This window comes from Notolabrus celidotus, chromosome 1 (genome assembly GCF_009762535.1).
Source record: "Notolabrus celidotus isolate fNotCel1 chromosome 1, fNotCel1.pri, whole genome shotgun sequence".
In the NCBI taxonomy this organism is placed as follows: domain Eukaryota; kingdom Metazoa; phylum Chordata; class Actinopteri; order Labriformes; family Labridae; genus Notolabrus; species Notolabrus celidotus.
This window is the reverse complement of record NC_048272.1, coordinates 9,047,768-9,071,405: the sequence shown is the minus strand read 5'-3', so window position 1 is coordinate 9,071,405 and position 23,638 is coordinate 9,047,768. Positions and strand designations below refer to the sequence as shown.

At 40.7% G+C, this 23,638-nt stretch overlaps 1 protein-coding gene across 1 annotated transcript in view; it reads left to right on the top strand.

Annotated features, from left to right (window-relative positions):
- The first annotated feature begins 194 nt into the window (after nucleotides 1-194).
- The window catches only part of kcnb1 (potassium voltage-gated channel, Shab-related subfamily, member 1), a 49,458-nt gene continuing 26,014 nt past the window's right edge, over nucleotides 195-23,638 (top strand). Inside the window, exon 1 of the mRNA XM_034681864.1 lies at nucleotides 195-852. Within this exon, the coding sequence (XP_034537755.1) occupies nucleotides 241-852 (612 nt within the window). The 5' untranslated portion in view covers nucleotides 195-240. The remainder of the gene's footprint in view (nucleotides 853-23,638) is intronic.

The following is a 23,638-nucleotide window of genomic DNA, read 5'->3' as shown; positions in this document are numbered from 1 at the left end:
TACAGTCATCTGTATATTACAAGACAGAAGAAAGAGTGGGATGAAATACAAATTTTAACTGATGTGTCTAACAAAAGCAATTCCTTCCGTATACCTTCTCAAACCACCTTGTGCAGTTTTCTATGAAGACTTACCCCTTAAACCTAAGTTTGGCTGATGCTACAAAATGTCTATATTTTCTTCTAACCCTACAGATACATGAATAACAAGTAAGAAGAATAGCTGCACTCCATAGCCAAAATGTTTGCCTCATTGCTCCTCGAACCTAAAGTCACCATGGAGAAAACCATGACTGAAATGAACAAAGCGGCCTCCCGCTCCACCACCTCACTGCCACCTGAGCCGGTGGACATCCTGCGAAGCAAGTCATGTTTCCGCAGAGTCCGGCTCAATGTGGGGGGTCTCCCACATGAAGTCCTGTGGCGAACATTAGACAGACTACCACGAACGCGTCTAGGAAAGTTAAGAGATTGCAACACCCATGAATCTCTGATGGAAGTGTGCGATGACTACAGCCTGGAGGAGAATGAGTACTTTTTTGACAGACATCCGGGGGCATTCACGTCAATTCTGAACTTCTACCGCACTGGTAAGCTGCACATGATGGAGGAAATGTGCGCCCTGTCATTCAGTCAAGAACTCGACTACTGGGGCATCGATGAGATCTACCTGGAGTCTTGTTGTCAAGCGAGGTACCACCAGAAAAAGGAGCAAATGAATGAGGAGCTCAAAAGAGAGGCAGACAACATGAAAGACAGAGAAGGAGAAGAATTTGACAACACTTGCTGTGCAGAGAAACGGAAGAAGCTCTGGGACCTCCTGGAAAAGCCAAGCTCATCTGTTGCAGCAAAGGTAGGTGATTGGTTGTTGTGTGGAGGCTAACATAATAGTATGTTATGCAGGATTATGTCTTGAATACAGTCTGTACAATCAGTAAAGAAACACATCTATCTATCTATCTATCTATCTATCTATCTATCTATCTATCTATCTATCTATCTATCTATCTATCTATCTATCTATCTATCTATCTATCTATCTATCTATCTATCTATCTATCTATCTATCTATGCCTACATCATTGTCACTCTATCAGTTGTTCAGACTAAAAATCTCAATTTTTAAATGTACTTGAAGTTTTATGCCCACATTCATGGTTCTGGAGAACAAAGTGAAATGGTGCTAGTGATTCCCTAAGTTTTCCTCTACTATCACCTTTAAATGGACATGTAGTTTGGGTGAGATGTGTTGATGTTTTGGATTTAATACTAAGAAATTTAATATATCACCACCCACTCCACCCACCCCTTGCAAAATCACTAAATCAAAGGACATTTCAATATTTCCACCCATGCCTCAGTTTTAAATCTTCAGTGCTCTGATTTTTGACAGAAAAGAAAAACTCATGAAATTCCTGTCATCCTTTGCTCAACAGGGGTGGGAAGGGGAACTTGCAGGGCTGTAAGCCCTTGTGAAAATGGCTGAGCCTGCTTTTAATATTTTGATGAAACTATATGAATTGAAAGCTCTATTGTGTCTAAGAAGACACAGATCTATCATATTTATTACTATAATCAACTTCATCATATTTTTACCCAATTATCAGCCGTAATTCTGCATTTGGCTGATTATCTGTATCAGCTTTTATATTTTAAAGATTGATGATAAAATTTATAACTTACAAAGTGTGCTACTTTAGTTCTGGTTCTGGTGTTTCTTTCTCTTAGGTCTGTTTTCACTCACCTGTCTCACACATCCCGCCCACGACACAATCTGATTGGCTGAACGTCACACGACTGTGTGATGTAAATGTACAGGAGATGTAAATGGTTAACTGTTAACTCCTGTATATGATGCTGAAAGTTTCAGTTGTAATTTAACATTTTCTAAATGTATTTAAACAAGTGTTAGAGTGTATAATATTCCATGTTTTGACAGAAAGTCTTTCATTTTTACTTTAATTGCATGTCAGTTCCAAATATCAGTTACTGGTCTCATGAACTACTGACAATCTGTATCAGTTTCGGCCCTGAAAAACCAATCAGTCCTCTTTATCTAGACCTAGACCTCTAGTTATGTTCAGCACCAAGTGGGAGTGTATGATGCCAGCGGCTCTGATCACAGATGGCTAATTCTAGTGATGAGAATGCTAACGTGATGGGGACATTGTGTTGCAACAAATGGAGGATAATGAGGACAAGTGTGGGGAAGATGACTGTCTAAAGGAGCTCCATAAATGGAGCTTAACATTAGGTCATGCGTTGTTTTTACACTGGCATTGTGCTCCCGGAAAGCCATAGCATAGTGTGTTCAAAGAGCCTCTAGCATCAAGCATAACTTAATTGTCATTTGACAGTAAATGGTAGACTCTTCGACTAAAGAGTTCCTGATAAACTGTAAGTTAGTGACATGAGTTGAAAATGGACCTTACCTACATCTGTCACACGCTAAAGTTAGCTACAGTTGATAGGAGGCTACTAGCTAGCAGGAATTGGTATACACTTGAATGTATTTGTTTTCTTTAATAACATTTAATGAATTAATTGTTGGCTTAGTTGAGTGCCACAATAAGTATAGTGCATTTAGATTGAACACCTTAAACTGAATGGTAATTTTTGTTAGAATAAGATTTGTTATTGATTTTTAAGTCAAAATCATAATTTTATGGCACCTGTTCACTTACACCATTCATGCCTCCATGGCCATGCTGTAGATACTTTGTGTCAAGTTCAAATAAGCAAATGTTAGCATTAGCTAACCAGCCAACTGAGTTGATCATTATCATAGGTACTAAACAAGCTCACAACAGCTTGTTAGCATTGTCAAAGTTAGCCTGTTAGCACCATAGTCAGGTTTTGATACTAAGTTTGCTGTGACGTCCATCCATCCATCCATCCATCCATCCATCTTCTTCTGCTTATCCGGGTCCGGGTCGCAGGGGCAGCAGCCTCAGCAGGGAAGCCCAGACACTTCTCTCCCCGTCCACTTCCACCAGCTCTTCTGGGAGGATACCGAGGTGCTCCCAGGCCAGCTGAGAGACATAATCTCGCCAGCGTGTTCTGGGCCTTCCCCGTGGCCTCCTCCCAGTCGGACATGCCCGAAACACCTCCCCAGGGAGACGTCCGGGAGGCATCCTAACCAGATGCCCGAACCACCTCATCTGGCTCCTCCCGATCCGGAGGAGCAGCGGCTCTACTTTGAGCCTCTCCCGGATGTCTGAGCTCCTGACCCTATCTCTAAGGCTGAGCCCAGCCACCCTGCGGAGAAAGCTCATTTCGGCCGCTTGTATTCGCGATCTTGTTCTTTCGGTCACTACCCACAGCTCGTGACCATAGGTGAGGGTCGGAACGTAGATTGACCGGTAAATTGAGAGCTTTGCCTTCTGGCTCAGCTCTCTCTTCACCACGACAGACCGGTACAGCGCCCGCATCACCGCAGACGCCGCCCCGATCTGGCTGTCAATCTCCCGCTCCCTTTTCCCCTCACTCGTGAACAAGACCCCGAGATACTTAAACTCCTCCGCCTGGGGCAAAGACTCCCCTCCGACCCGGAGAGGGCAAGCCACCCTTTTCCGACTGAGCACCATGGCCTCAGACTTGGAGGTGCTGATCCCCATCCCCGCTGCTTCACACTCAGCTGCAAACCGTCCCAGTGAAAGCTGGAGGTCACCGTTCGATGAAGCCAATAGGAGGACATCATCTGCAAAGAGCAGAGACGGAATCCCAAGGCCACCGAACCGGAAACCCTCCGCCACTTTGCTGCGCCTAGAAATTCTGTCCATAAAAGTTATGAACAGAACCGGTGACAAAGGGCAGCCCTGGCGGAGTCCAACCCCCACCGGGAACGAATTCGACTTACTGCCGGCAATGCGAACCAGACTCTGGCTCCGACAATACAGAGACTGAATGGCCCGTAGCAACAGGCCATCCACCCCATATTCCCGGAGCATCCCCCAAAGGATACCTCGGGGGACACGGTCGTAAGCCTTCTCCAGGTCTACAAAGCACATGTGGACTGGTTGGGCAAACTCCCATGCCCCCTCCAGCACCCACCCGAGGGTGTAGAGCTGGTCCAGTGTTCCACGGACAGGACGAAAACCGCATTGTTCCTCCTGTATCCGAGGTTCAGCCGGACTCTCCTCTCCAGCACCCTAGAGTAGACTTTCCCAGGGAGGCTGAGGAGTGTGATCCCCTATAGTTGGAACACACCCTCTGGTCCCCCTTCTTAAAAAGGGGGACCACCACACCTGTCTGCCACTCCAGAGGCACCGTCCCCGATGTCCATGCAGCGTTGCAGAGGCGTGTCAACCAGGACAGCCCTACAACATCCAGAGCTTTGAGGAACTCGGGGCGGATCTCTCTGCCGGTACCTGTCAGCTGCCTCCAGAGTCCCACAAGCCAGCCACAACCTGTAGGACTCCTTCTTCAGCTTGATGGCACCCTTCACCTCTGGTGTCTGGTGATCAGTTGACAGCTCTGCTCCTCTCTTCCAGAACATACGGCTGCAGATCCGCCGATACGACTACAAAGTCGATCAGCCATCTGCGACCCAGGGTGTCCTGGTGCCATGTGCACTTGTGAACACCCTTATGTTCGAACATGGTGTTCGTTATGGACAAACTGTGACTCGCACAGAAGTCCAACAACTGAACACCGCTCAAGTTCAGATCAGGCAGGCCGTTCCTCCCAATCACGCCCCCCCCCCCCAAGTCACGCTGTCATTGCCCACGTGAGCATTGAAGTCCCCCAGCAGGACAATGGAGTCCCCAGTCAGGGCGCCTTCCAGCACCCGTCCCAAAGACTCCAAGAAGGGTGGGTACTCTGAACTGCCGTTCGGTGCATAAGCACAAACGACAGTCAGGACCCGTTCCCCGACCCGAAGGCGCAGGGAAACAACCCTTTCGTCCACCGGGGAAAACTCCAACACACAGGCAGAGAGCTGGGGAGCTATGAGCAAGCCCACACCCGCCCTCCGCCTCTCACCCGGCGCAACTCCAGCAAAGAAGAGGGTCCAACCCCTCTCGAGAAGGTTGGTTTCCGGAACCCGAGCGGTGCGTAGAGGTGAGCCCGACTATATCTAGCCGGTATCTCTCAACCTCCCGCACCAACTCCGGCTCCTTCCCCACCAGAGAGGTGACGTTCCATGTCCCAAAAGCCAGTTTACGTAACCGAGGATCGGACCGCTAAGGCCCCCGCCTTTGGCCGCCGCCCAATCCACATCGCACCAGACCCCCGTGAGTCCCCCTGCAGGTGGTGAGTCCACGGGAGGACGGATCCATGTAACCCCTTCGAGCTGAGCCCGAACGGGCCCCATGGTTGAAGGCCCGGCCACCAGGCGCTCGCCTGCGAGCCCCAACCCCAGGCCTGGCTCCAGGGTGAGGCTCCGGTGGCCCTCCGGACAGGGTACACTTAGTCCTGTTCTTTTTCTTCATCAGGTGTCTTTGGGCCGCACTTTGTCTGTCCCCTCACCTAGGACCTGTTTGCCTTGGGAGACCCTACCAGGGGCAATTGCCCCCGACAACATAGCTCCTAGGATCATTGAGGCACTCAAACCCCTCCACCACGTTAAGGTGGCGACCCATGGACGTAGCATTGTTATTGTATTTAGACCAGGGGTTTCCAAACTTTCCAGCCCGCGACCCCCAAAATATAGGTGACTTCGCGTTGGTGTCTTGTCTCACCCTGTCAGGATTCTTTTTCCCATAATAATCTGCTAACCATACATTATCCCGCTTATTACCCGGCCACTAACTTAAAATACAAACATTTTGTCAAAAACCTTGATTAAAATATTATTTTATTGATTTAAAATTATGTATGTTACAGTTTTTAAAAAATAATCCCAGTGATTCCACATCAGTTAGCATTCCATGGTAATGGATTCTTATCTGCCTGTTAAATGTGACACAACTCTTTTCAGTGGATTGTTTTGACATGAATGCATGGGATCAGATTGCCCATGCATTTATTTAATTTAACATGAAATGAACAGAAACAGGATTATATAGGTGGATAGATATATTAGCTGACACGTGCTCGTGGCGTCTAACTGCTCTTTCGTGAGTTTATCAATGAACACACGTGAATGCCTGCGGACGGAAAAAGTCAGTTCTCCGTCTCTTTATAATAACAGGACACACAACCTACTTGTTGGGCATTCACGCACACAGGAACAGTTATAAATAGGGCAGGTAGTCGGAGCGAGAGGGTCAGTCTCAACCATAGTCAGTACCTATAAAAGTACCGAATTTGGTACCCATCCCTACATGAAACAGATATCCACCATCGACTGGAGAGGAATACAAAATAAATGCTCAAGTGAAGATGCACGATGGACTTTTCAGACCTACTAACACATTTTAGAAGACATTTCCAGTTGCACAAAATGGGTCACTCAGGACGCCTCCACGTGTTGTGCTTTGTTGTTTACTTACGTTTTGATAGCTCCGAGGTTGGAACACTAAGTAAAGAGTGAAAATAACAGAAAAGGCCAGAGAATGTGATTTATCAGTGTGGGATGTGTGAGTTATTATCTGCCATTACTGTTGTTAAAAGTGTGTCTTAGCTCTCAGTTGAGTTTGGTTACCCTGAAAGCAGGTCTCTCCTTGTGTTGCTATTAACTGTTTTTAAAATATGACACAAGGTTCATTATGAGTATCTCCACTAATGCTTTTTCTATCCAACGTGTAACAAAAATCCATTGCTGGATCATTAACTTGTGTTTTACAATTTGCTCCATCTGCCCCTTACTGCTGCACGGTCAGACAAGCACACACACGTACACACACAGATATATCACCGGACATATGTACATCTAACACACTTGTCATGCACAAAGAAATCAGTTGCACTCGCTGCCCATTGCTTAAAATGTGAAACAAACGTCAGACCCTTGAAGTTATTCATTATTCCATTTGTCCTTGTCTTTTTGCATGCTGTTGGTTTGGGTTTGTGACAGCCCCACCCTGCTTTATCCTGAGCCAATTGAATATGAAATATTCTGCTGGAGGCTGAAATATTGCATTATATCTTAGTTCACATAAACAAGTCAGAAATTATTACTGAGTGTTCAAATCAGTTGGATGTATCTATACTTAGGGGGACACTCTTGATAACAAGATGTTTCTGACATCATTACTGTGAATACTTTGATAAACAAAAGGAGACTCTGAGAGAGATAACTCCAGAAAGGAAATCAGGCAGACCAAACTCAAGCCATTTATAAGCAAAGAATGTCAGTATAAAAGAAGTGACAGCCCCGCAGCTGCTAAAATTAAAGCCCATGTTGTGTGAATTTTCTGCGCTGATTATTTGAACAAGTTTTTGGACCAACATTTTGTTTGTTTCATGTTTGTGCTGAAAGCCTGCAGATGTTGCAGCAACTGACCGTAGTGGCAACGGCTGCAGCTCTGTTTGCATTTGAACCGGGGAATGTGGGCTCCGCTTAGCAACAGAAACATGAACCCATTGCCTTTTCAGTTGCCTTTATCAATGTGATAAGAAGTTTAAGTTTGTTCTACTGTAATGCTACCACACAAGATTAAAAAGCTAAGTCACAGCCAGTGAGGATTTCTGAGGCATGGCTAGGAAAAGTAAAGCTAAAACAAATTTAACTGAAAACAGGCATTGAACTCATGAGCAACATAAAGTTAGCTAATAATGTAGCTTTAAAATTACATAAACGGAAATTAGTGAAGGGTAATTTAGTCTTTTGGTGCCTTTAAATGGGGTTTCGTTTAAAATGTTCACGTGGTGAGAGCATATGAACGCCCCCTTATGGTAATTAAGACATTGTAAGGCTAATATTCCTGAAAGCTCGGAGTTCTTGAATTGTGATGTGCCATTTCAAAAATAATGGAGCCCATTATTTAGTAATACAGTTATTTTTCTTTGAAGTTTTGTAATATACTTGGGGAAAATATGGGCTTTACTGTAGTGTAGCTGCCTGTGGCTAACACCTGTGGCTAACATGAACAGATAAAATGTCTCCCATGTTGCTGTTGGCTAGCAATGTTGTTCCCACTTGGTTACCACTCAAGAGCCGAGCCTTTCCTGTACACAACTTAACAACATGACTTCAGGACTTCATAAGTTCCATTTGAAGGCAGTGTAAAATGTAACTGCTCACATGTTAGCTAGCTTATTAAAATATAGCAAAATGCAACTAGCAGTGTTAGCTAAATACCCCCTCTCAACAGTGTTTTGATGTGTGAATGAAGTGAATCCTGTTCAAGCAAAAATTTAACATACAAATTAATATAAATTGTTAGCTTACTGAAAATTACAGAACCATACTACAGTATGAGAGTGGTAAATCCATAGTGACAAAAAAACTTTTTTCTGGACAAGCAAAGACTAGATGCAATGGTAAACTTCATCTAAATCAAATTAATTGTTTCAAAGTAAATGTATTAAATCAAAATGTAAACTATCAAAAAATATATAAAGGGTTGAACTACACTGCTAAATATTTTTTTTAAAAGCTAGATAACAATAGATCACCTTCACTTGAGGTCAAAATCGGTTTTATTTACTGTGCAGAATAAGAACATGAGTGCCCACTGTATTGTATTGTATTGTATTGTATTGTATTGTATTGCTCATTATTTCCCTGTCTAAAGGCTGTGCCTGAGGGTGTTGACTGTAATCAGGTATGCATACAGAGTTGGTCTTCAACAGGCCTCTCATAGAGCCACACCTGCAACCAGAACCTGGTAGACCACAGTAGTGTGAATCATTAACCTTTGATCACAATCTCCTACCCTGGATCGAGGGGATCAAAGAGGATGCTATGTCTTTCCGACTATGTTTTAAGAGAAGCTGATTGCCTTGTTGTGGAATTGTAGAGGAAATGGAGATTAAACATATTCCTAGTTTTTTTTTTTTTTGCTGCGTGAAGCTTTGCAGTGAGGATTTGTTATAACTTTTGGTGCTTCCCCGCAAACAGACTGAGATGAGACTTGCGAGTCTGTCAGTGAAATGTCTTCTTCATGGGAATCAAAGGGATGTAAAATCAATGTTTATTGTGTTAGAGCTAAGAAAGTGCTGTAGCCTACATAAAGGAGCTGACCACTCAGAGTCAAGCATACACTGCTGTCTCCATTAACACACCCTGATATCTTCAATTTATCAAAAGATCTCTGCCGAATAATTTTGAAGTGCTTTTAACCCAGATAGGATCTCTTTGCTTTGAGAAATGACACAGCAAAGTGTGCATGCACACCGTTCCCGCAAGTGTATACTGTAGCTCTGATTAGGCACCATCATAGGTGGATGCAGTAATTACCATTGGAAAATAAGGTTCATCATCTCTTAATTTGGCATCTTTACAAGACTACATGGTAGGCTGCTGTGCCAAGAATAAAAGCAACCTTGACACGGCAAGACGCCCAGTTTATCAGTCGCTAATTAGCTTAAAAGAGCAACATGAAACCACAGACCAAACAACTAAAAGCTTTGATAGAGGCTGATGTATCATCTTAGTCTTTTTAATAGGCTTGAACTCACTGTGGGCTTGTTGAGTGGTCCAGCTTTAACCACAGTCTTAGCCCGTCAGTGTGTACTCCTGTCCCAGGTCAAAGCTGGAAATGTATGTGTAACCACTCATAAACATACGGTGAATGGTAGAGATGAGCACTAAACAAATGGTAACCAAGCAACAGAACTTTAATTTTGTCATCTGACGTAGTGGGTACTGAGCATTAAGTAGGTCTATTTGTGTTCCTGTGTGTCTGTGTGTGTACGGATGTGTTGGCACTTTTTCTTTGTTGCTGTAATTTAATGTCTGCACAGAGAAACACAAGGGAGCAAAAGTCATAAATGCAATATTTGCCAAGATGTTCAGGGAGAAGTCCAGTGTTGCTGCCTACGTTCTTTCTGCTGTCCTTCCTGTCGTTCTTTTTTCCCCTCTTTCATATCTCTTCTTCCTTCCTCCCCGTCTTCAGGCTCCGCCACTATACCTCCGACTAAATGTCAGGGAAATGTCACATTAATTATTTTCCAGGAGACTCCAGGCCCAATTTGAAGCTTCCCTCTTTCTGTTTACTTTCTTATTCAGCCATGGCATTGTCTGTGTCTTGCTCAAATCAGATCTGAGTCACCATTAAATAAGATTGTGTCTGACCATTGGCAAAGTGGCGCTTTACAGTCACATTGGTGCCAAGAAAATACTTTTTTTTTCACCTGCAATACAATTTATGTAACAGCATCCTAGATTTGCCGGATTTAAGCTATTCATATTCTCAAATAATACTACAGCTTATTACCACATCTAAAAACACCGGATTAGCATCATAAGGATATCAGTTAACAAGCAAAAATCCCTCTCTGTATAATTCGCTTAATAATCAATCTGTATTTTTAGATTATAAATAAAGATGTAGCATATTTATCTGTGGGTCTGGATTTTGGTATGGGAAGTGTTCTGGTTTCTGTTTGAAGTACATTTGTACTAACAGGTAGTGACCAAACCTGTATAAGCAGGCTTTGGTGTATGTAGGAAAAACACTGCAATTGGAGACACTGTTTCACGGACACCAATCTTCATTTCCTGGAATGCATCCACAAAGACTGATCCGACCTCCATGCAACAAACAAGTAGCTTAAAAGTTTTTTTTTTTTTCTCCACTTAAAGACTGACCTGACAAAGTTTGCACCTTTACTTGTAAACAATCTGCATTGTGATGCTGTTTTATCTGCAAACCTAAAACCTTTTAACTCCAAGAAAATCCAAAGAAAATCAGTTTCCTTTTCAGTTTCATACCACTGAAGTTAGCCAGTGTGAAGCATCAGTCTAGCCTACCATGTACAGTGAAACTGAGACTCACTAGAGACAGATCAATCAGCACTTCATTGAATGAACCAAGAAACAATAACTATACAGACTATATCTGAAAGATCAAATTTTCAAGTTTCTAACAGGACTTGCAATGCAGCACACATAAAATAAGTCCTAGCTTGAGGTTGTTTATCACCAATCACTCACTACAAGGATGCCCAAAAGGTTCACCATCACTCTTAGAGGCTATTTTATTGTCGGATAGTAGGGATTAGGTTCTGAGATTGCTCACCAGCAAATTATTATATAAAATAGTAGTGATGTTAGCTCCAGAATAATAATGACACGCAGTATGGAAGAAACATTTTTGAGGATAAATCAACAGGAAACTTCTTAATTTAGGGACTATTGTTTGAATATTTACCTCTCCCAGTGCATCCATTACTGAGGCGCTTCTATACACAAAGCACAACTGTGAAAGATCAAATTTGAGATACTTTTCACTTAGATTTTCAGATCATGCTTAATGGCTAGCGTGAAAATGGAATCCAATTTCAACATGGGTTTATCTTTCACCAGTTTAAAGAAGACATAAAAGCCTAACATGAATATTGCTGTCATTTTTGTCCTCCCTGCATGCAGAAATGGAGAATTACCGATTCCTCCTCTGTCAGTGGTATTGTGCATCAGATGGCAGGCAACAAATTCCAATTATTCTCCTCTCATGTCACACTTAAGATGACATATGAATGCAGTTTGGCTACCGTCCCACTCATAAATCAGTCCGCAGTGTGAATCAAAAACATGGAGCGACACAAGAGTAGAATTGATCACCATCTGAGACAGCCGGAAAGTTACTGCCAGTCATACGAACAATGACACAGAGGAGGCTGTAAAAGAACCAGTCAGAATAGGGTTGTGTCTCATTTCAGAGTTTAATCAACTAAAGTCTGCCTTTATAGACTGAATATATCTCAGGCATGACAAATGACCCCAGTCCTATTTTATAGCATTTCATAAACGTGCCTTTATTTTCACATATTTTGACTATATCCTATAAATCTTTTTACAAAGGCCGTAGCATTCATGCAGTCTGCATCAGCTCTCCTGGTGCCTGAGAGGCTAGACAGCCTTATTTAGGAGAGAAGCACAGGTTCAGACTGTGAAGCTCCAGCTCGGATTAATTTGAAAGATTGTGAGTTAGGTTATCACAGCAATGAGACAGCCTTTATCAGGGTCACAATTGGCCTCCTTTTTTACTTGTTCTGTCAGAATTTAGCGTTGTTCTTGACAGTTTCATCAAACTAAATTTACCTTTGGAAAAAAAACTCTGAGTCGGTCATTAGAATCCTGTTACATTTATAACTCCATGACTAAATCAGCTCTGTTTTAACAGATGATTCTTATACCTATGCTGGCTATTTAATTGTAGTGTTCCTCAAGGCTACTTCCTCGGAACACTGTCGTTTTCAGTTTAAATACCTCGGTCAGAAACAAAGCTGTGATGATGACACAAAATGTTTTTTTCTTGCTTTAACAACATCTAATTAAGGCTTTTCAATGAATCTTAACTGTATTGTTTTTACAATATGAACATTGACAATAAACACATTAGCAAAATCTGAGATTAAATGATGTGATAAGGAAAAATACTTTAAGGAAACAAGCAATGCTCTCTCACTTAGCATGTGTAAATTTTACTTGTGGGATAGAGACTTGGGTATAATATCCAAGCTGTCACACTTTTGTCAGATTTTGCCTAAGATACCTATGAGCTACCTTTGATGATTTGGTGCCAATTAAGTGGAGACATTTTTTTTTCTTAATTTTAGGAGGGACAAATTGCAAAAACAGGATTTGTGTAAAACAGCTGATAGACATAGAAACTTTGAGTCAAAGCTATTACATTCTAAATAATTGTCCCAATATTGAAAAAGGAAATGCAACGTTACATAAATCTTCTCACATCATGTGGGACTACATCTCACTTTTTAAAACTAGATGGTCAAAAATCTGAGATTATACTAATCTGGCCTCCAATTTCCATCTGTTACAGCAGCAGGCTGGGCTGTCCATCAAAAGATAATAAGTAGATTGTATCAGTTTGAGCTCTTTCTTCAATCAGCTTTTTAATGAAGGGATATTTAAATTCAGATCTGAAGGAATGATTGGTGAGTATATAAAAAGGTCCAACCCATGGGGAGCATTTATGTGATCTGGAATTTTTATGACAATCTGCCTTTTTCATATTATTTCTTCATGTGAATAAGTGGACATTATGTCAGTCATTATGTATTCGTCTTTCATAATTTTGAGTTTGTGAATATCTACAGGAAAGGGTTAGGAATTTTCATGAAAATCCAGCCCAGAGGCAATGAGTTGCCTTACTTCAGAGAACACAATCTCTATAAGTATACCACAGTTTGCAAGCATCAGAATTGATATACTTTCTATAAATAGGCAAAGTTGCTCGTGGCTTACACAATGCTTGTGACTTTCATCAAGGGTTTTGGTTGCATTATTTTTACATACTTTGTGCTTTCAAATTAATGAAAGCATTATACATGATACATTTTTCATTGTTGTTTTTAATGTAAAGATATCATGACCCTAACCCAAAAACATTGTTTAGAAAACATATTACTGATGACTTTGAGAAAAAAATAGTATCATTGAACCAAAGAAATTAATAAAGATGAGACCTACAGGAGCAGCGCTTCTAATTTCATTGAACACTATACAATGACAAATAAAGGCTCTATTCTACTCTATACTATTCTATTCTTCTCTATTACAAGTCATTCACAAAAATAAAACATGAAACATTATCTTGCATGGGTTCACTGTCACTGTTATGAAAATTAGAGACAAAAACACAAGCAGTGCATGTCCATGTGCAGAGTATGAAGTACATTCATACTTTCTTAAAACTGAGTCCTCATAACAGTTCCAGGGCACACTGATGAATAATTCAAACCCTTAGTCATATTTCTTGTTATCATCCAACATTTAACTCAGTGAAGTCTGTGCTCTGGTAGCATTGCTATAGTTGCTGTTCTTTGATAGTCCACAGTACATATACACACATGCATGCATTACTGAGAAGTGTGTTACTACACTGCATGGGAGACTTTATGAAACATGTTATTTTTTTTACCTTTAACCTACTCTACTGCTTTATTGGTGACTGGGTTGAAAGAAAGGGCGAGGCATGACCGCTATTATTTATAGCACATTTTGAACACAGGAAATACAAAGTGCTTCAAAGAGGCACAAACCACAACAGGAATGTGTTCAAAGACGAGGAGAAACAATACTGTGGAAAATCAGTTAAGATGGAGAAAATTGATTTTTATATCTGATGTAGAGGAAAACAAAACAACTGTTCCAGTGTAGTGATTGATTAAATGCATTTTTGCAGGATGCAAAGAATTAGATAAGACTCCAGGTACATTACAGAGTGCTATCTTAAGGTTCAAGTAAAGTGTCTGTAGCAATAGTAAGTATCTGTCTTTGAGCCCTAGTGTACAAACACAACAGAGAAAGAAAGCAGTGACAAAGTCATGATCATCATGTAACTCTGCAGCTGTTGAGTGACCATGCGATACTGAGGTCAAAATCTTTGCTTGATACGGGATTAAGATAAAATAACATATCAGCCTCCCCCAGGTTACTTGTCCTTGATATCTGGGCTTGTGAGCTGCAGAGATACAGAGTAAGCTGAGATCATCATGTGTACTTGAGTGCCTCAACGATTGCTTTCTTGGCGGTTGCTCCCTGTGCCTGTCACAATGTCTCCTTGTCAATGGCAGAGCCTCTGAGTGCTTATGTCACTCTTTACCTGCCAGGATGACAAATCCAAACTTGCTTATAAAAACTCCACTGCACTCTCTGAAGGTTTGGGTCAAAATAAACAAATCTCAACGCTGGTGTGGTCAATTTTTCAATTTCTCTGTAGTACTTAGCACATAGATTTATTGGCAGAGAAGAGCAAAGGGTATCGACCAAGAGCTCTCACCTCTGTCCTATTTTGTCCACATTATTAAGGGAACATGCACACACTCACAAACACACTTTCTTTCTCACACACGTCTGCATTTATATTGCATAATACATCATTTTTTAATGTAGTGGAACACTCCCTGGAGTTGATGATGGATTTTTATGTAGGAATTAAAATGCCTTGTTTGAAAATATCTCCCCTCCTTTTTCTCAGACCCCCCTCTTCAATACACACTAAGCTGACTCAGACAGACTGAAAACCTAGGGAAGTTAGGGCTGACACACAGAGTAAAACATTTTTTGGATTAATGTAATTAAGGGTGTTACACATTTCTACTACAGGATTCAAAAATGTATTAGGGAAAAAACTTACAGAGCCTGACAAACCTGTACATTCAAAGGCTTGATGGAGGAAATACTAAAAGATGAGCTGTTGTTTAGGCTCATAACATGAAACTCTTTGACTTTTCCTGGCAGCTGATTTTGCCAGCTGACATTAACAAGATCACATTTTTTTGGGACTTGTTCTGATCTATGCAACTAATTTGTTATTTCCAATGTGTCCAAGAAAGTTGTGAGCCAGAATGAGACCTAACTTTTGGCCAGATGGATGGCGGCACATAGAGGATTTGTATATCTGCTGAGCAATTATGATCATGATCTTTTAATACAGAGAGATGGCTCCCTTCCTGTCCTGCATCCTAATTGCTAATTCATTTGCAAATCATAGCCAAACAGTTTTGAATGCCAAATTTAGGTTTATTTGCCAAAATAAAGGCATTCAGAAAATGTTTCTCCTCACATATGGTGAAGATTGGCTCAGCTTTCTGGTAGTTTCCTGTAGAAGTTAGTTTTTGCAAATGTACAGAGCTGCGCCCAAATAAAATTGGAAAGACTGATAACGTATTTTGGGGATTATTTGTCTTTATCTAAGACGCTTAAACCTGCACTGTTAATATTTGAGTTACAATGGGGCAAGCTGAAAACACATGGTACTAAAGTATTGTAATCATACAAAGTTGATCTAGCTAACATGTTGGAAAACACTAACACTTACGGTGGCACAAAGTATCAATACAGAAATACACTGTCGTCCTGACTCTTGCAATATAAATATCTTACCCCTATTTCCTCACCACTTCACTACTTACTGACTCCTGCTGTTGCTGCTAGTGACATTAATCCTGCACTTTACCTTTAAGGAGTATTTTTTAGGGAGTACTTTTTAGTCTTCAGTTTATTACTGACATGATGCATCACAATGTTATTGTCTTAAACTATATGAATTGTCACAGATCGCTCTATGTTGATGTAATTGTTATCTTGGGAAATAATGTTTGTATCCTTTTGTATAGAATCATATAATAATAATAATAATAATAATAATAATAATAATAATAATAATAATAATAACAATAATAATAATAATAATAATAATAATAATAATAATAATAATACATTTGATTTATAACGCACTTTTCATTTACAGAAATCTCAAAGTGCTACAGGCACACAGTAAAAACAAACTTGAACATTTCTTAAAAGCAGTACTAATGATAAGTTAAATGCCTCTTTAAAGAGGAATGTCTTTAAATGTTTTTTAAAAGCATCCACAGTCTGTGGGGTCCTGAGGTGGCTGGGCAGGGAGTTTCACAGACGTGGTGCAGCAGCACCAAAGGCCCGATCTCCCATGGTCCGGAGTTTGGTTCTGGGAGGGTGGAGGAGGTTCTGATGTGGAGTGCGTGAGTTCCGGGTTGGGGTTTGCTGGGTGAGGAGTTCTTTGAGGTAGAGTGGGGCATTTTCATAGATGCATTGATGGGTGCGATTTTGTGGTTGATTCTTGCAGTGACGGGAAGCCAGTGAAGTGTGCGGAGTACTGGGGTGATGTGTTCATGTTTTCTGTCTCTGAGCCGGATCCTGACTGTGGTGTTCTGAATTAGTTGGAATTTGTGGAGATTTTTGATGGGGGTCCCGATGAGGAGGGCATTGCAGTAGTCGAGCCTGGAGACATGGTACCATACCATATTGTATGAATTATATTGTATCGTATCGTATCGTATCCTATTGTATCATATCGTATCGTATTGAATTGTATTGTGTGGTATGGTATGGTAGGGGATGGTATGGTATCCTATCGTATCGTATTGTGTTGTATCTTCTGGTATCGTATCATATTGTATCGCATTGAATTGTATTGTATGGTATGGTATGGTATCCTATTGTATCATATCGTATTGTGTTGTATCGTCTGGTCTCGTATCATATCGTATCGGGTTGTATCGTGTTGTGTCATAGCTACTAGTGTTGGTATGTAATGGTATGGAATCGTATCATGTGATATATCATTACGTACAGTATCGAACTGTGCTGTATTTAGTTTTTTCTATCAACTTGTCCTGTCATACCATATCGAGTTACCTTGTGATTCTCACCCCTATCCACACATCCAGTAGATACATTATATTTTAGTTACAACAGAACATCTTACATGTAAACTACCTTTTTAACTCTTTTTTGGTCACATCTCACTCCCATTGGAGATGACTAAATCTTCTTCTGATATACACTCCTTTAAGTTTGACTGCCAGTTCCAGAATTTTCCCTCTAGAAAGGCGACGCAACAAACATAAAGTAGCTGCTTTTGTGCTAAAAGAGCTGCTTTGGCCAGGAAACCAGAAACAAGAACTAACAGGTGCAAAAACTGTCATCAGGGCTGAACACAGTACAGAGTTATGAAATAACTTTGTTTGGATCTATCTCAAAGCAAATACTGATCATTTTCTTGGTCTTTGATCTATTTTTGATGCGTAGAAACTCTAGGGCTATTTACACAGCTCAGAATGATGTTTCCAGACTTGCTTTAACCCAAATCAAGTATAATTCATAGTTTGTCTTGAAAGCCTGCTTAGTTGAGTCTTATAATTACACCAAGAACAGCAGCATGAGTTCACCTTTTTGAACACTTTTTTCTTAAGGCTTAAGCATCTTGGAGTGAAATTACTCAGTAGAGTGCAGATGTCCACTAAAACCTGCTAATCCCCCCACTTAGCTCTCACTGTAACAGTCTGCAGTCTGCTGTGTGGATTACACAACAGTGGCAGAAGTTTGTCCTGATGGTAACAGAGAGGGAAAGGTGATGGGATTCTCAGTATCAGCGGGTTTTTCTGTCTGCTGGCAGCATCGCAAACATTTCACTTCAGGTCTGGAGACACACTCATTAGTTAGTCAGACTTTTTTGTGACTGGGGGGGATTTTCTACATAACAGGCGATGATCATCATAAAACTCTACACACTTCATCTTACAGCAACAGACAGAAATACACATAGCAGCACGCTGTAATGTCTGAAAACAGCATAAAACAACACTGGAAAAAAGAAAGACTGGATATTTAGGATCTCATAATTCAATATCTGAATGTCCGTGCCAAAACTGGAGAACAGAGATGATTACATAACCTCACTGGCAGTCATTTTTATGTGATGTGTTGTGGGTTTGTTGTAATGAAACACAAGAGTGGAGGCCACATGCCCAAGGACAGAGAGACAAAGCCATGATGATCAGAAGAATTATGATAATCAGTTCAAACTGTTTATTTCACTGACATTTAATGTGACTAATTATTTAACATTAGACTGGAGTTTTGGAGGGACTGTTTCGTGGCTGCTTCAGTATGGTGCTGCATATTTTAACACTCATTCACTGTTAATGCGATGAGGTCTGATTTTCGAGTGGTGGTGGGGTTGTGTTTGTGAGCATTTTACAAGTCTTGTCATGAATTTTGGAGTGGATAGTTCAGGATTTGTAGTGTCATCTCAGGTTTTTGAGCATGCACAGGAACACTGTGGGTGTGTTTTGCGCCTGCTAAACAGGTTTAGTTAGTGAATTGTTCATTGTTGCTGTTTTTACTGAAGAAGAACTTATTTCAGTGGACATATGTGATGATTAAAATATGTGTGTTATGAATTACACAACTCTTGTTATCAGATAAACAATTAAGAAAAGTTTTTGCACATATCTGGTCAAATTAAAGTGGTTAATTAAGGAGATTGAGTAGTGGACCTAATAAACGAAGCAGGTCAGGGTATGGCTGTGAAGCTAGACAGCTATGGCGTTCATTCAATATGGAGCTCTAACGTGAGGGAAAGATACTTCACTGTTTGGAGTGGACAAAGCCTGAGGAGTGAATGGTGTGATAGATGAAGAAAAAACAGAGAGAGAGATTAAGGGATCTGCTGAACTGGGAAGTGTAAAATGATAAGGTCAGAAAATTACAGAGAGATGGAGCTGTATGCTTATGACTTAGGGAAAATAGATTCTGGCACATGATATGAATTAAAGATTCACTCCTCTGTAGCCTTCAGCATGTGACGTTGTGATATTGCTCAAGTCTCTTCTGGAAATCAATCTGCATCATAGTATTACGTTTGCAGGACTCATAACAGCAACAGCTTAATTTTTTAATATTGCTACTATGCCAGGTAAAATCCATTCCTTAGATGATAGTACATGTCGAAAGTGTGCTGTGTTATTTGAAGGGGTGTGTCCAGACTTTTTTTGAATGGGGTGGCCAAGCTATGAATTTCGAAGGTGTGGCATGAAGTACTTTATGTGTACACTACAGGAATTCATAGCATTTATTTGGAGTTGGCGATTACAAGCTTGCAGGTTGAAGCAAGAAGTGGATTTTCTTACTCGTCATACTTTAATGGTGCACTTGAGCAAATCGCTGCAGTTGCTTCCACCAAGACTTAACAGTGATAAATTGTTGCGTCAACAGTGGAACAACTACTGATTTGCTTTGTTTCACAGTAGGTTTTTCATATTTTTTGTTCGTTGGATTGTTTCACCTGTGGTGATTAGGGCGAAAATGTTGATTGAGTTTGCATAATGCACTCAGCAGCATTTTTTAAAAACTAATAGCCATCTGGTTCTATGTTACAACTTGTACTGAAATAATGACTTACATTCATTCTGACTCTTGTTTGCTGCTGAAAGTAGCCCTTCTATATAAACCAGCATGCTGGTATGACAAGCAATACCAGAATAGACCGGCTAATGGCTTTAAGGGTTGCATTTCCCCCTTTTGCTCTTTGCAATTCAACTTTAAATTAAAACCACATTTCCATACAGGGTCTTGTCCACACTTATTCTGACTGGGGTGGCCAAAATGGGGTACAGGTTATAGACTGTATAAAATATGGACGTAGGATCCGGGACGTCACCCATCTGTTTCTGAAGCGCTGTTTTGAGGCCAATTGGTGGCGGCAGCAATATTGCTGCTGTCGAGCGAGTGCGACGTAAACAGGCAGAGTTTTGGCCTCGTAGCCAGCAGCTGCAGTGTTCCAGCCTGTCAATCATGTCAGCTGTGCCTCTCATTGAAAGACTTGTAATCTCATTATCTTTGAAAGTACCATGTTAGAAAAAATTCACCCCATACATTGTGTGCCGATCGAGAAATGAGCTATCCAGACTACACTCGTCTTTTGTACCAGGCTGTAAACATGTTTATTTCTGCTGTAAAGATCTCCTTTTTCCCATTCATGTGTATGTGACTTCCGGTACTTCCGGAGCCGGCCTCAAGCGGATCCTTGATGAACTGCAGTTTTTAGCACTTCCACGTTGGACTCATATTTTTAGACCGGAGGTTGCCGCTTGGTACAGACCAGCATCAGACCAGCATTAGACCAGCAGAGACAAGAATAGACTACAGGTGAAGATAGAGTTGAATCTAGATTAACACCCAGGACCCAGTTTAAGCTTGTCGTACAGCCTTAGATGACGACCAGTATGATCCAGCACTAGAACTGTTTATTCCAGCATAGACAAGCATGACACCAGCTGATGGCTTCCAGGATTGCATTTTCCCCTTTTATTCTTCACACAGACTGTTTTCCTACATCATCCAATGACCGCTGAAGTGCAAGTGGACAGTAATTATATGGATGTTAAAGAAAATCAGAATAGCTTCAAACAACTTGCTGAGTATATGAAATAAATTCATTTTAACATGATAAAAAGAAATATTTCATCTATTTAGTGTACGTATATATGCTCTTTTTTTAATTTTATACATGTAACATGTGTTTGTATTATCAAAATAAGAAGTTCTTTACATTACCAATTACAACTAAGTAAGAAAGTGACCAAGAGTCCAGACTATTTATCCTATATTAAATTGTGTATGAGTGTATTTGCAGAACCGACAGGTTTGAATGAAAGTGAATCTTTGTTTTACCTTATAGCAATCTAGAAAATTGACAAAATTGGAAATGTACTTTCACATTGTAGTTTAATTTAATAAAATAACTGTAATTTCACTATATAGTAAGTTGTAAGCCTTTTACAAGTACCTGAATAATCTCAAAACTTTGGGAAAAGATTGATTATCAGTTTCATGGATAGCATGAGCTGTTTGAGTTTGAGTTGCCTTCGGACCTGATTTAGTTCTAAAGAGAGAGGCTCATAGTTGCCACAATCACACACAACCCTAGAGGCTGTGAGAACAAAGGTGTGTGGTTTGTGTTTTGTTCCTGCAATGAGGAGCAAAAAACAAAAGTTCAGCTTCAAAGACAAAATCTTTCACGTGAATTCTCTTCAGGAGTTCTCTCATGATGAGACACGAGTTTGGCTGCAGAGTAACTGCATGTATAGTTAAAATAATCATGAAATATTGAACCTTTCGAAGAAGAAAAGACTACAAGAGCATTTTGAACATGGCCATGCAGGTTTATGTAACACTTTTTAATAACTTAGCTCATTTTTCTGCACTTGTATTGTCAGAAAGTGGTGCACCTGTCTCCTTAACATGAAGCTATCGACATTACGTGGTTCAGTTCATCTCCTCTGTATAAGAGATGGGTGCTTGGGTTGTGCACTAAGTTTATTTTATTTAAGACATGGCATCTTTAGTGTAGCAGTTAGAGTTACATGAAAGCAAATCGTCCACTGAAACACTGTCTCACTCATCAACCTAAAAGTAAACTCTAAGTCAGTACCAGTGAGAGATTAAAACTGGAACTGTGTCAGTTTCCCTAAATCAGTTCTAACCCTGGAGGAGAGTTCTCATGAACACTGTCACAGCTGCTGATGAATAAAATGCAAGCTGGGTGAGTGACGCAGTGTAATGTAAAATGCGGATGTTATTTGAGCAACGAAAAATAATTTGAAGCCTCAGAGCAACTTTTCCCTCTTTCAGTCAATCAGCAGGGAACACTGGGAAAATGTACAAACTTAAAAGAGTGTTTTAAATTCCAGAACAATTGAGTGTTAACAGTGTTGCTTCTTCTTTTTCTCTATCACTGTGAAATCGGTAACCCTGCAGAGTACAAGCAACAATCTTTCCTGTTTGTTGGGGTGCTTGCAGTTAAGCCATGCAGACAATCTTGTGTTTATGATCCCATTTCAAAGAATGAAGAGCCCCCCAAGTGCAATTAAAACAATGCTATCATCTGTTTGAACATAGAGAAAAATGAGGATGGAAAATTCAAGTGTCAGGTTTTCTGAGATTTCAATTACCGTCTCATTTACAATTGAGTGGTGTCAACAGGTTTTGACATTTACAATAAGTGTGCTTTATACCAAGATCACTGACCATGGCATGACAGCCTTCAAACTTGAAAGACTCCCTCTATTGACTAGCCTAATTAAGACCACCTCCTAAATATGAACCTATGGGAAATGGGCCAAATTTAAAAACTAACATACATGCCTTTTTTTTTTTTCTCAAAGATGCTTTCCATCGCTATAGTCAGATTGTATCATTCAGATTTATGAGAAGTTCAGTTGTAGTTAGTAATTTGATGCTATTAAAAAAAGTATTAAATTAACACAAGTGTCATTGAACCAGGTGCATCCACTTCCAACAGACACAAAAATCTGTTACACTGCGATCACTCATGTCTGTACCCACTTGGTGATCTTTGCAGCTTTATCCCAAGTCTAGTAGGCCTCCAAAAACATCTCTGCAACATGTCAGTGCCTGAACAAGAGTGCTTAATGAGGTATTTTGGCTTCACTTCAAGGAGGAGCTGGAGATGTGTCATCCATTAATCTAAATAGCTAATGTCATCAAACAACCCCACATTGACTCCACCCCTTGACTCTTTGCTGCACACCATCCCCAACTAACTCTCTCTTTAGCTGTATGTGTAGAAAGTCGAAAATGGCCTTGAGATCTGTCATTTCTGACAGTCAAAATAACTAGAATTATGACTAATGTTAAAAGCTGTTGAGTGAATAATGACTTCATTCAGGGTTTTTTTGCACTCATTGTAAGCTCACTTGGTTAAAACACCCACCATAGTGCATCTATATGAATCCAACTTGAGATCTTTCATACATCATCCCTCAGTTTCCCCATTGCACATGGTCCAGTGTTGTAGAAAGTAACCATTTCAGTCAGTTTACCTGCGTAGAACACATTTATTTCTGTTGAATACAGAGTGTGTATACTGAGTCGGCAATTGACATCCAGGCTGAGGCCTCTGATGCCACGGGCCTTTATCAAACTCAGCAGCAGATGTTTGGGAGGGTCATTGATAAAACTCTTCTACAGAACAACTTAAAAACCAGACAGGCGGAGATAGGGCTTATGTGATGTTATATCAGCTGCAGCAGCTTCAGGGGCAAGTGTTTGCATCATTGTTACGGCAGATGATGCAGCAGAAGCAGAGCGGGGGTAAACATTAGACGGGGCAGTTGCAGATAGTAGACTTTCTAGAACATGTTGTGTTGGACATACTGTCTGTGGAATCCAGAGCCAGCTCTAACCGACTTGGTGCCCTAGGCAAGATTTTAACTGGTGCACCTTTTATTGAAACCAACTCCAACAATCACATCACATATACACCGAAAGACAA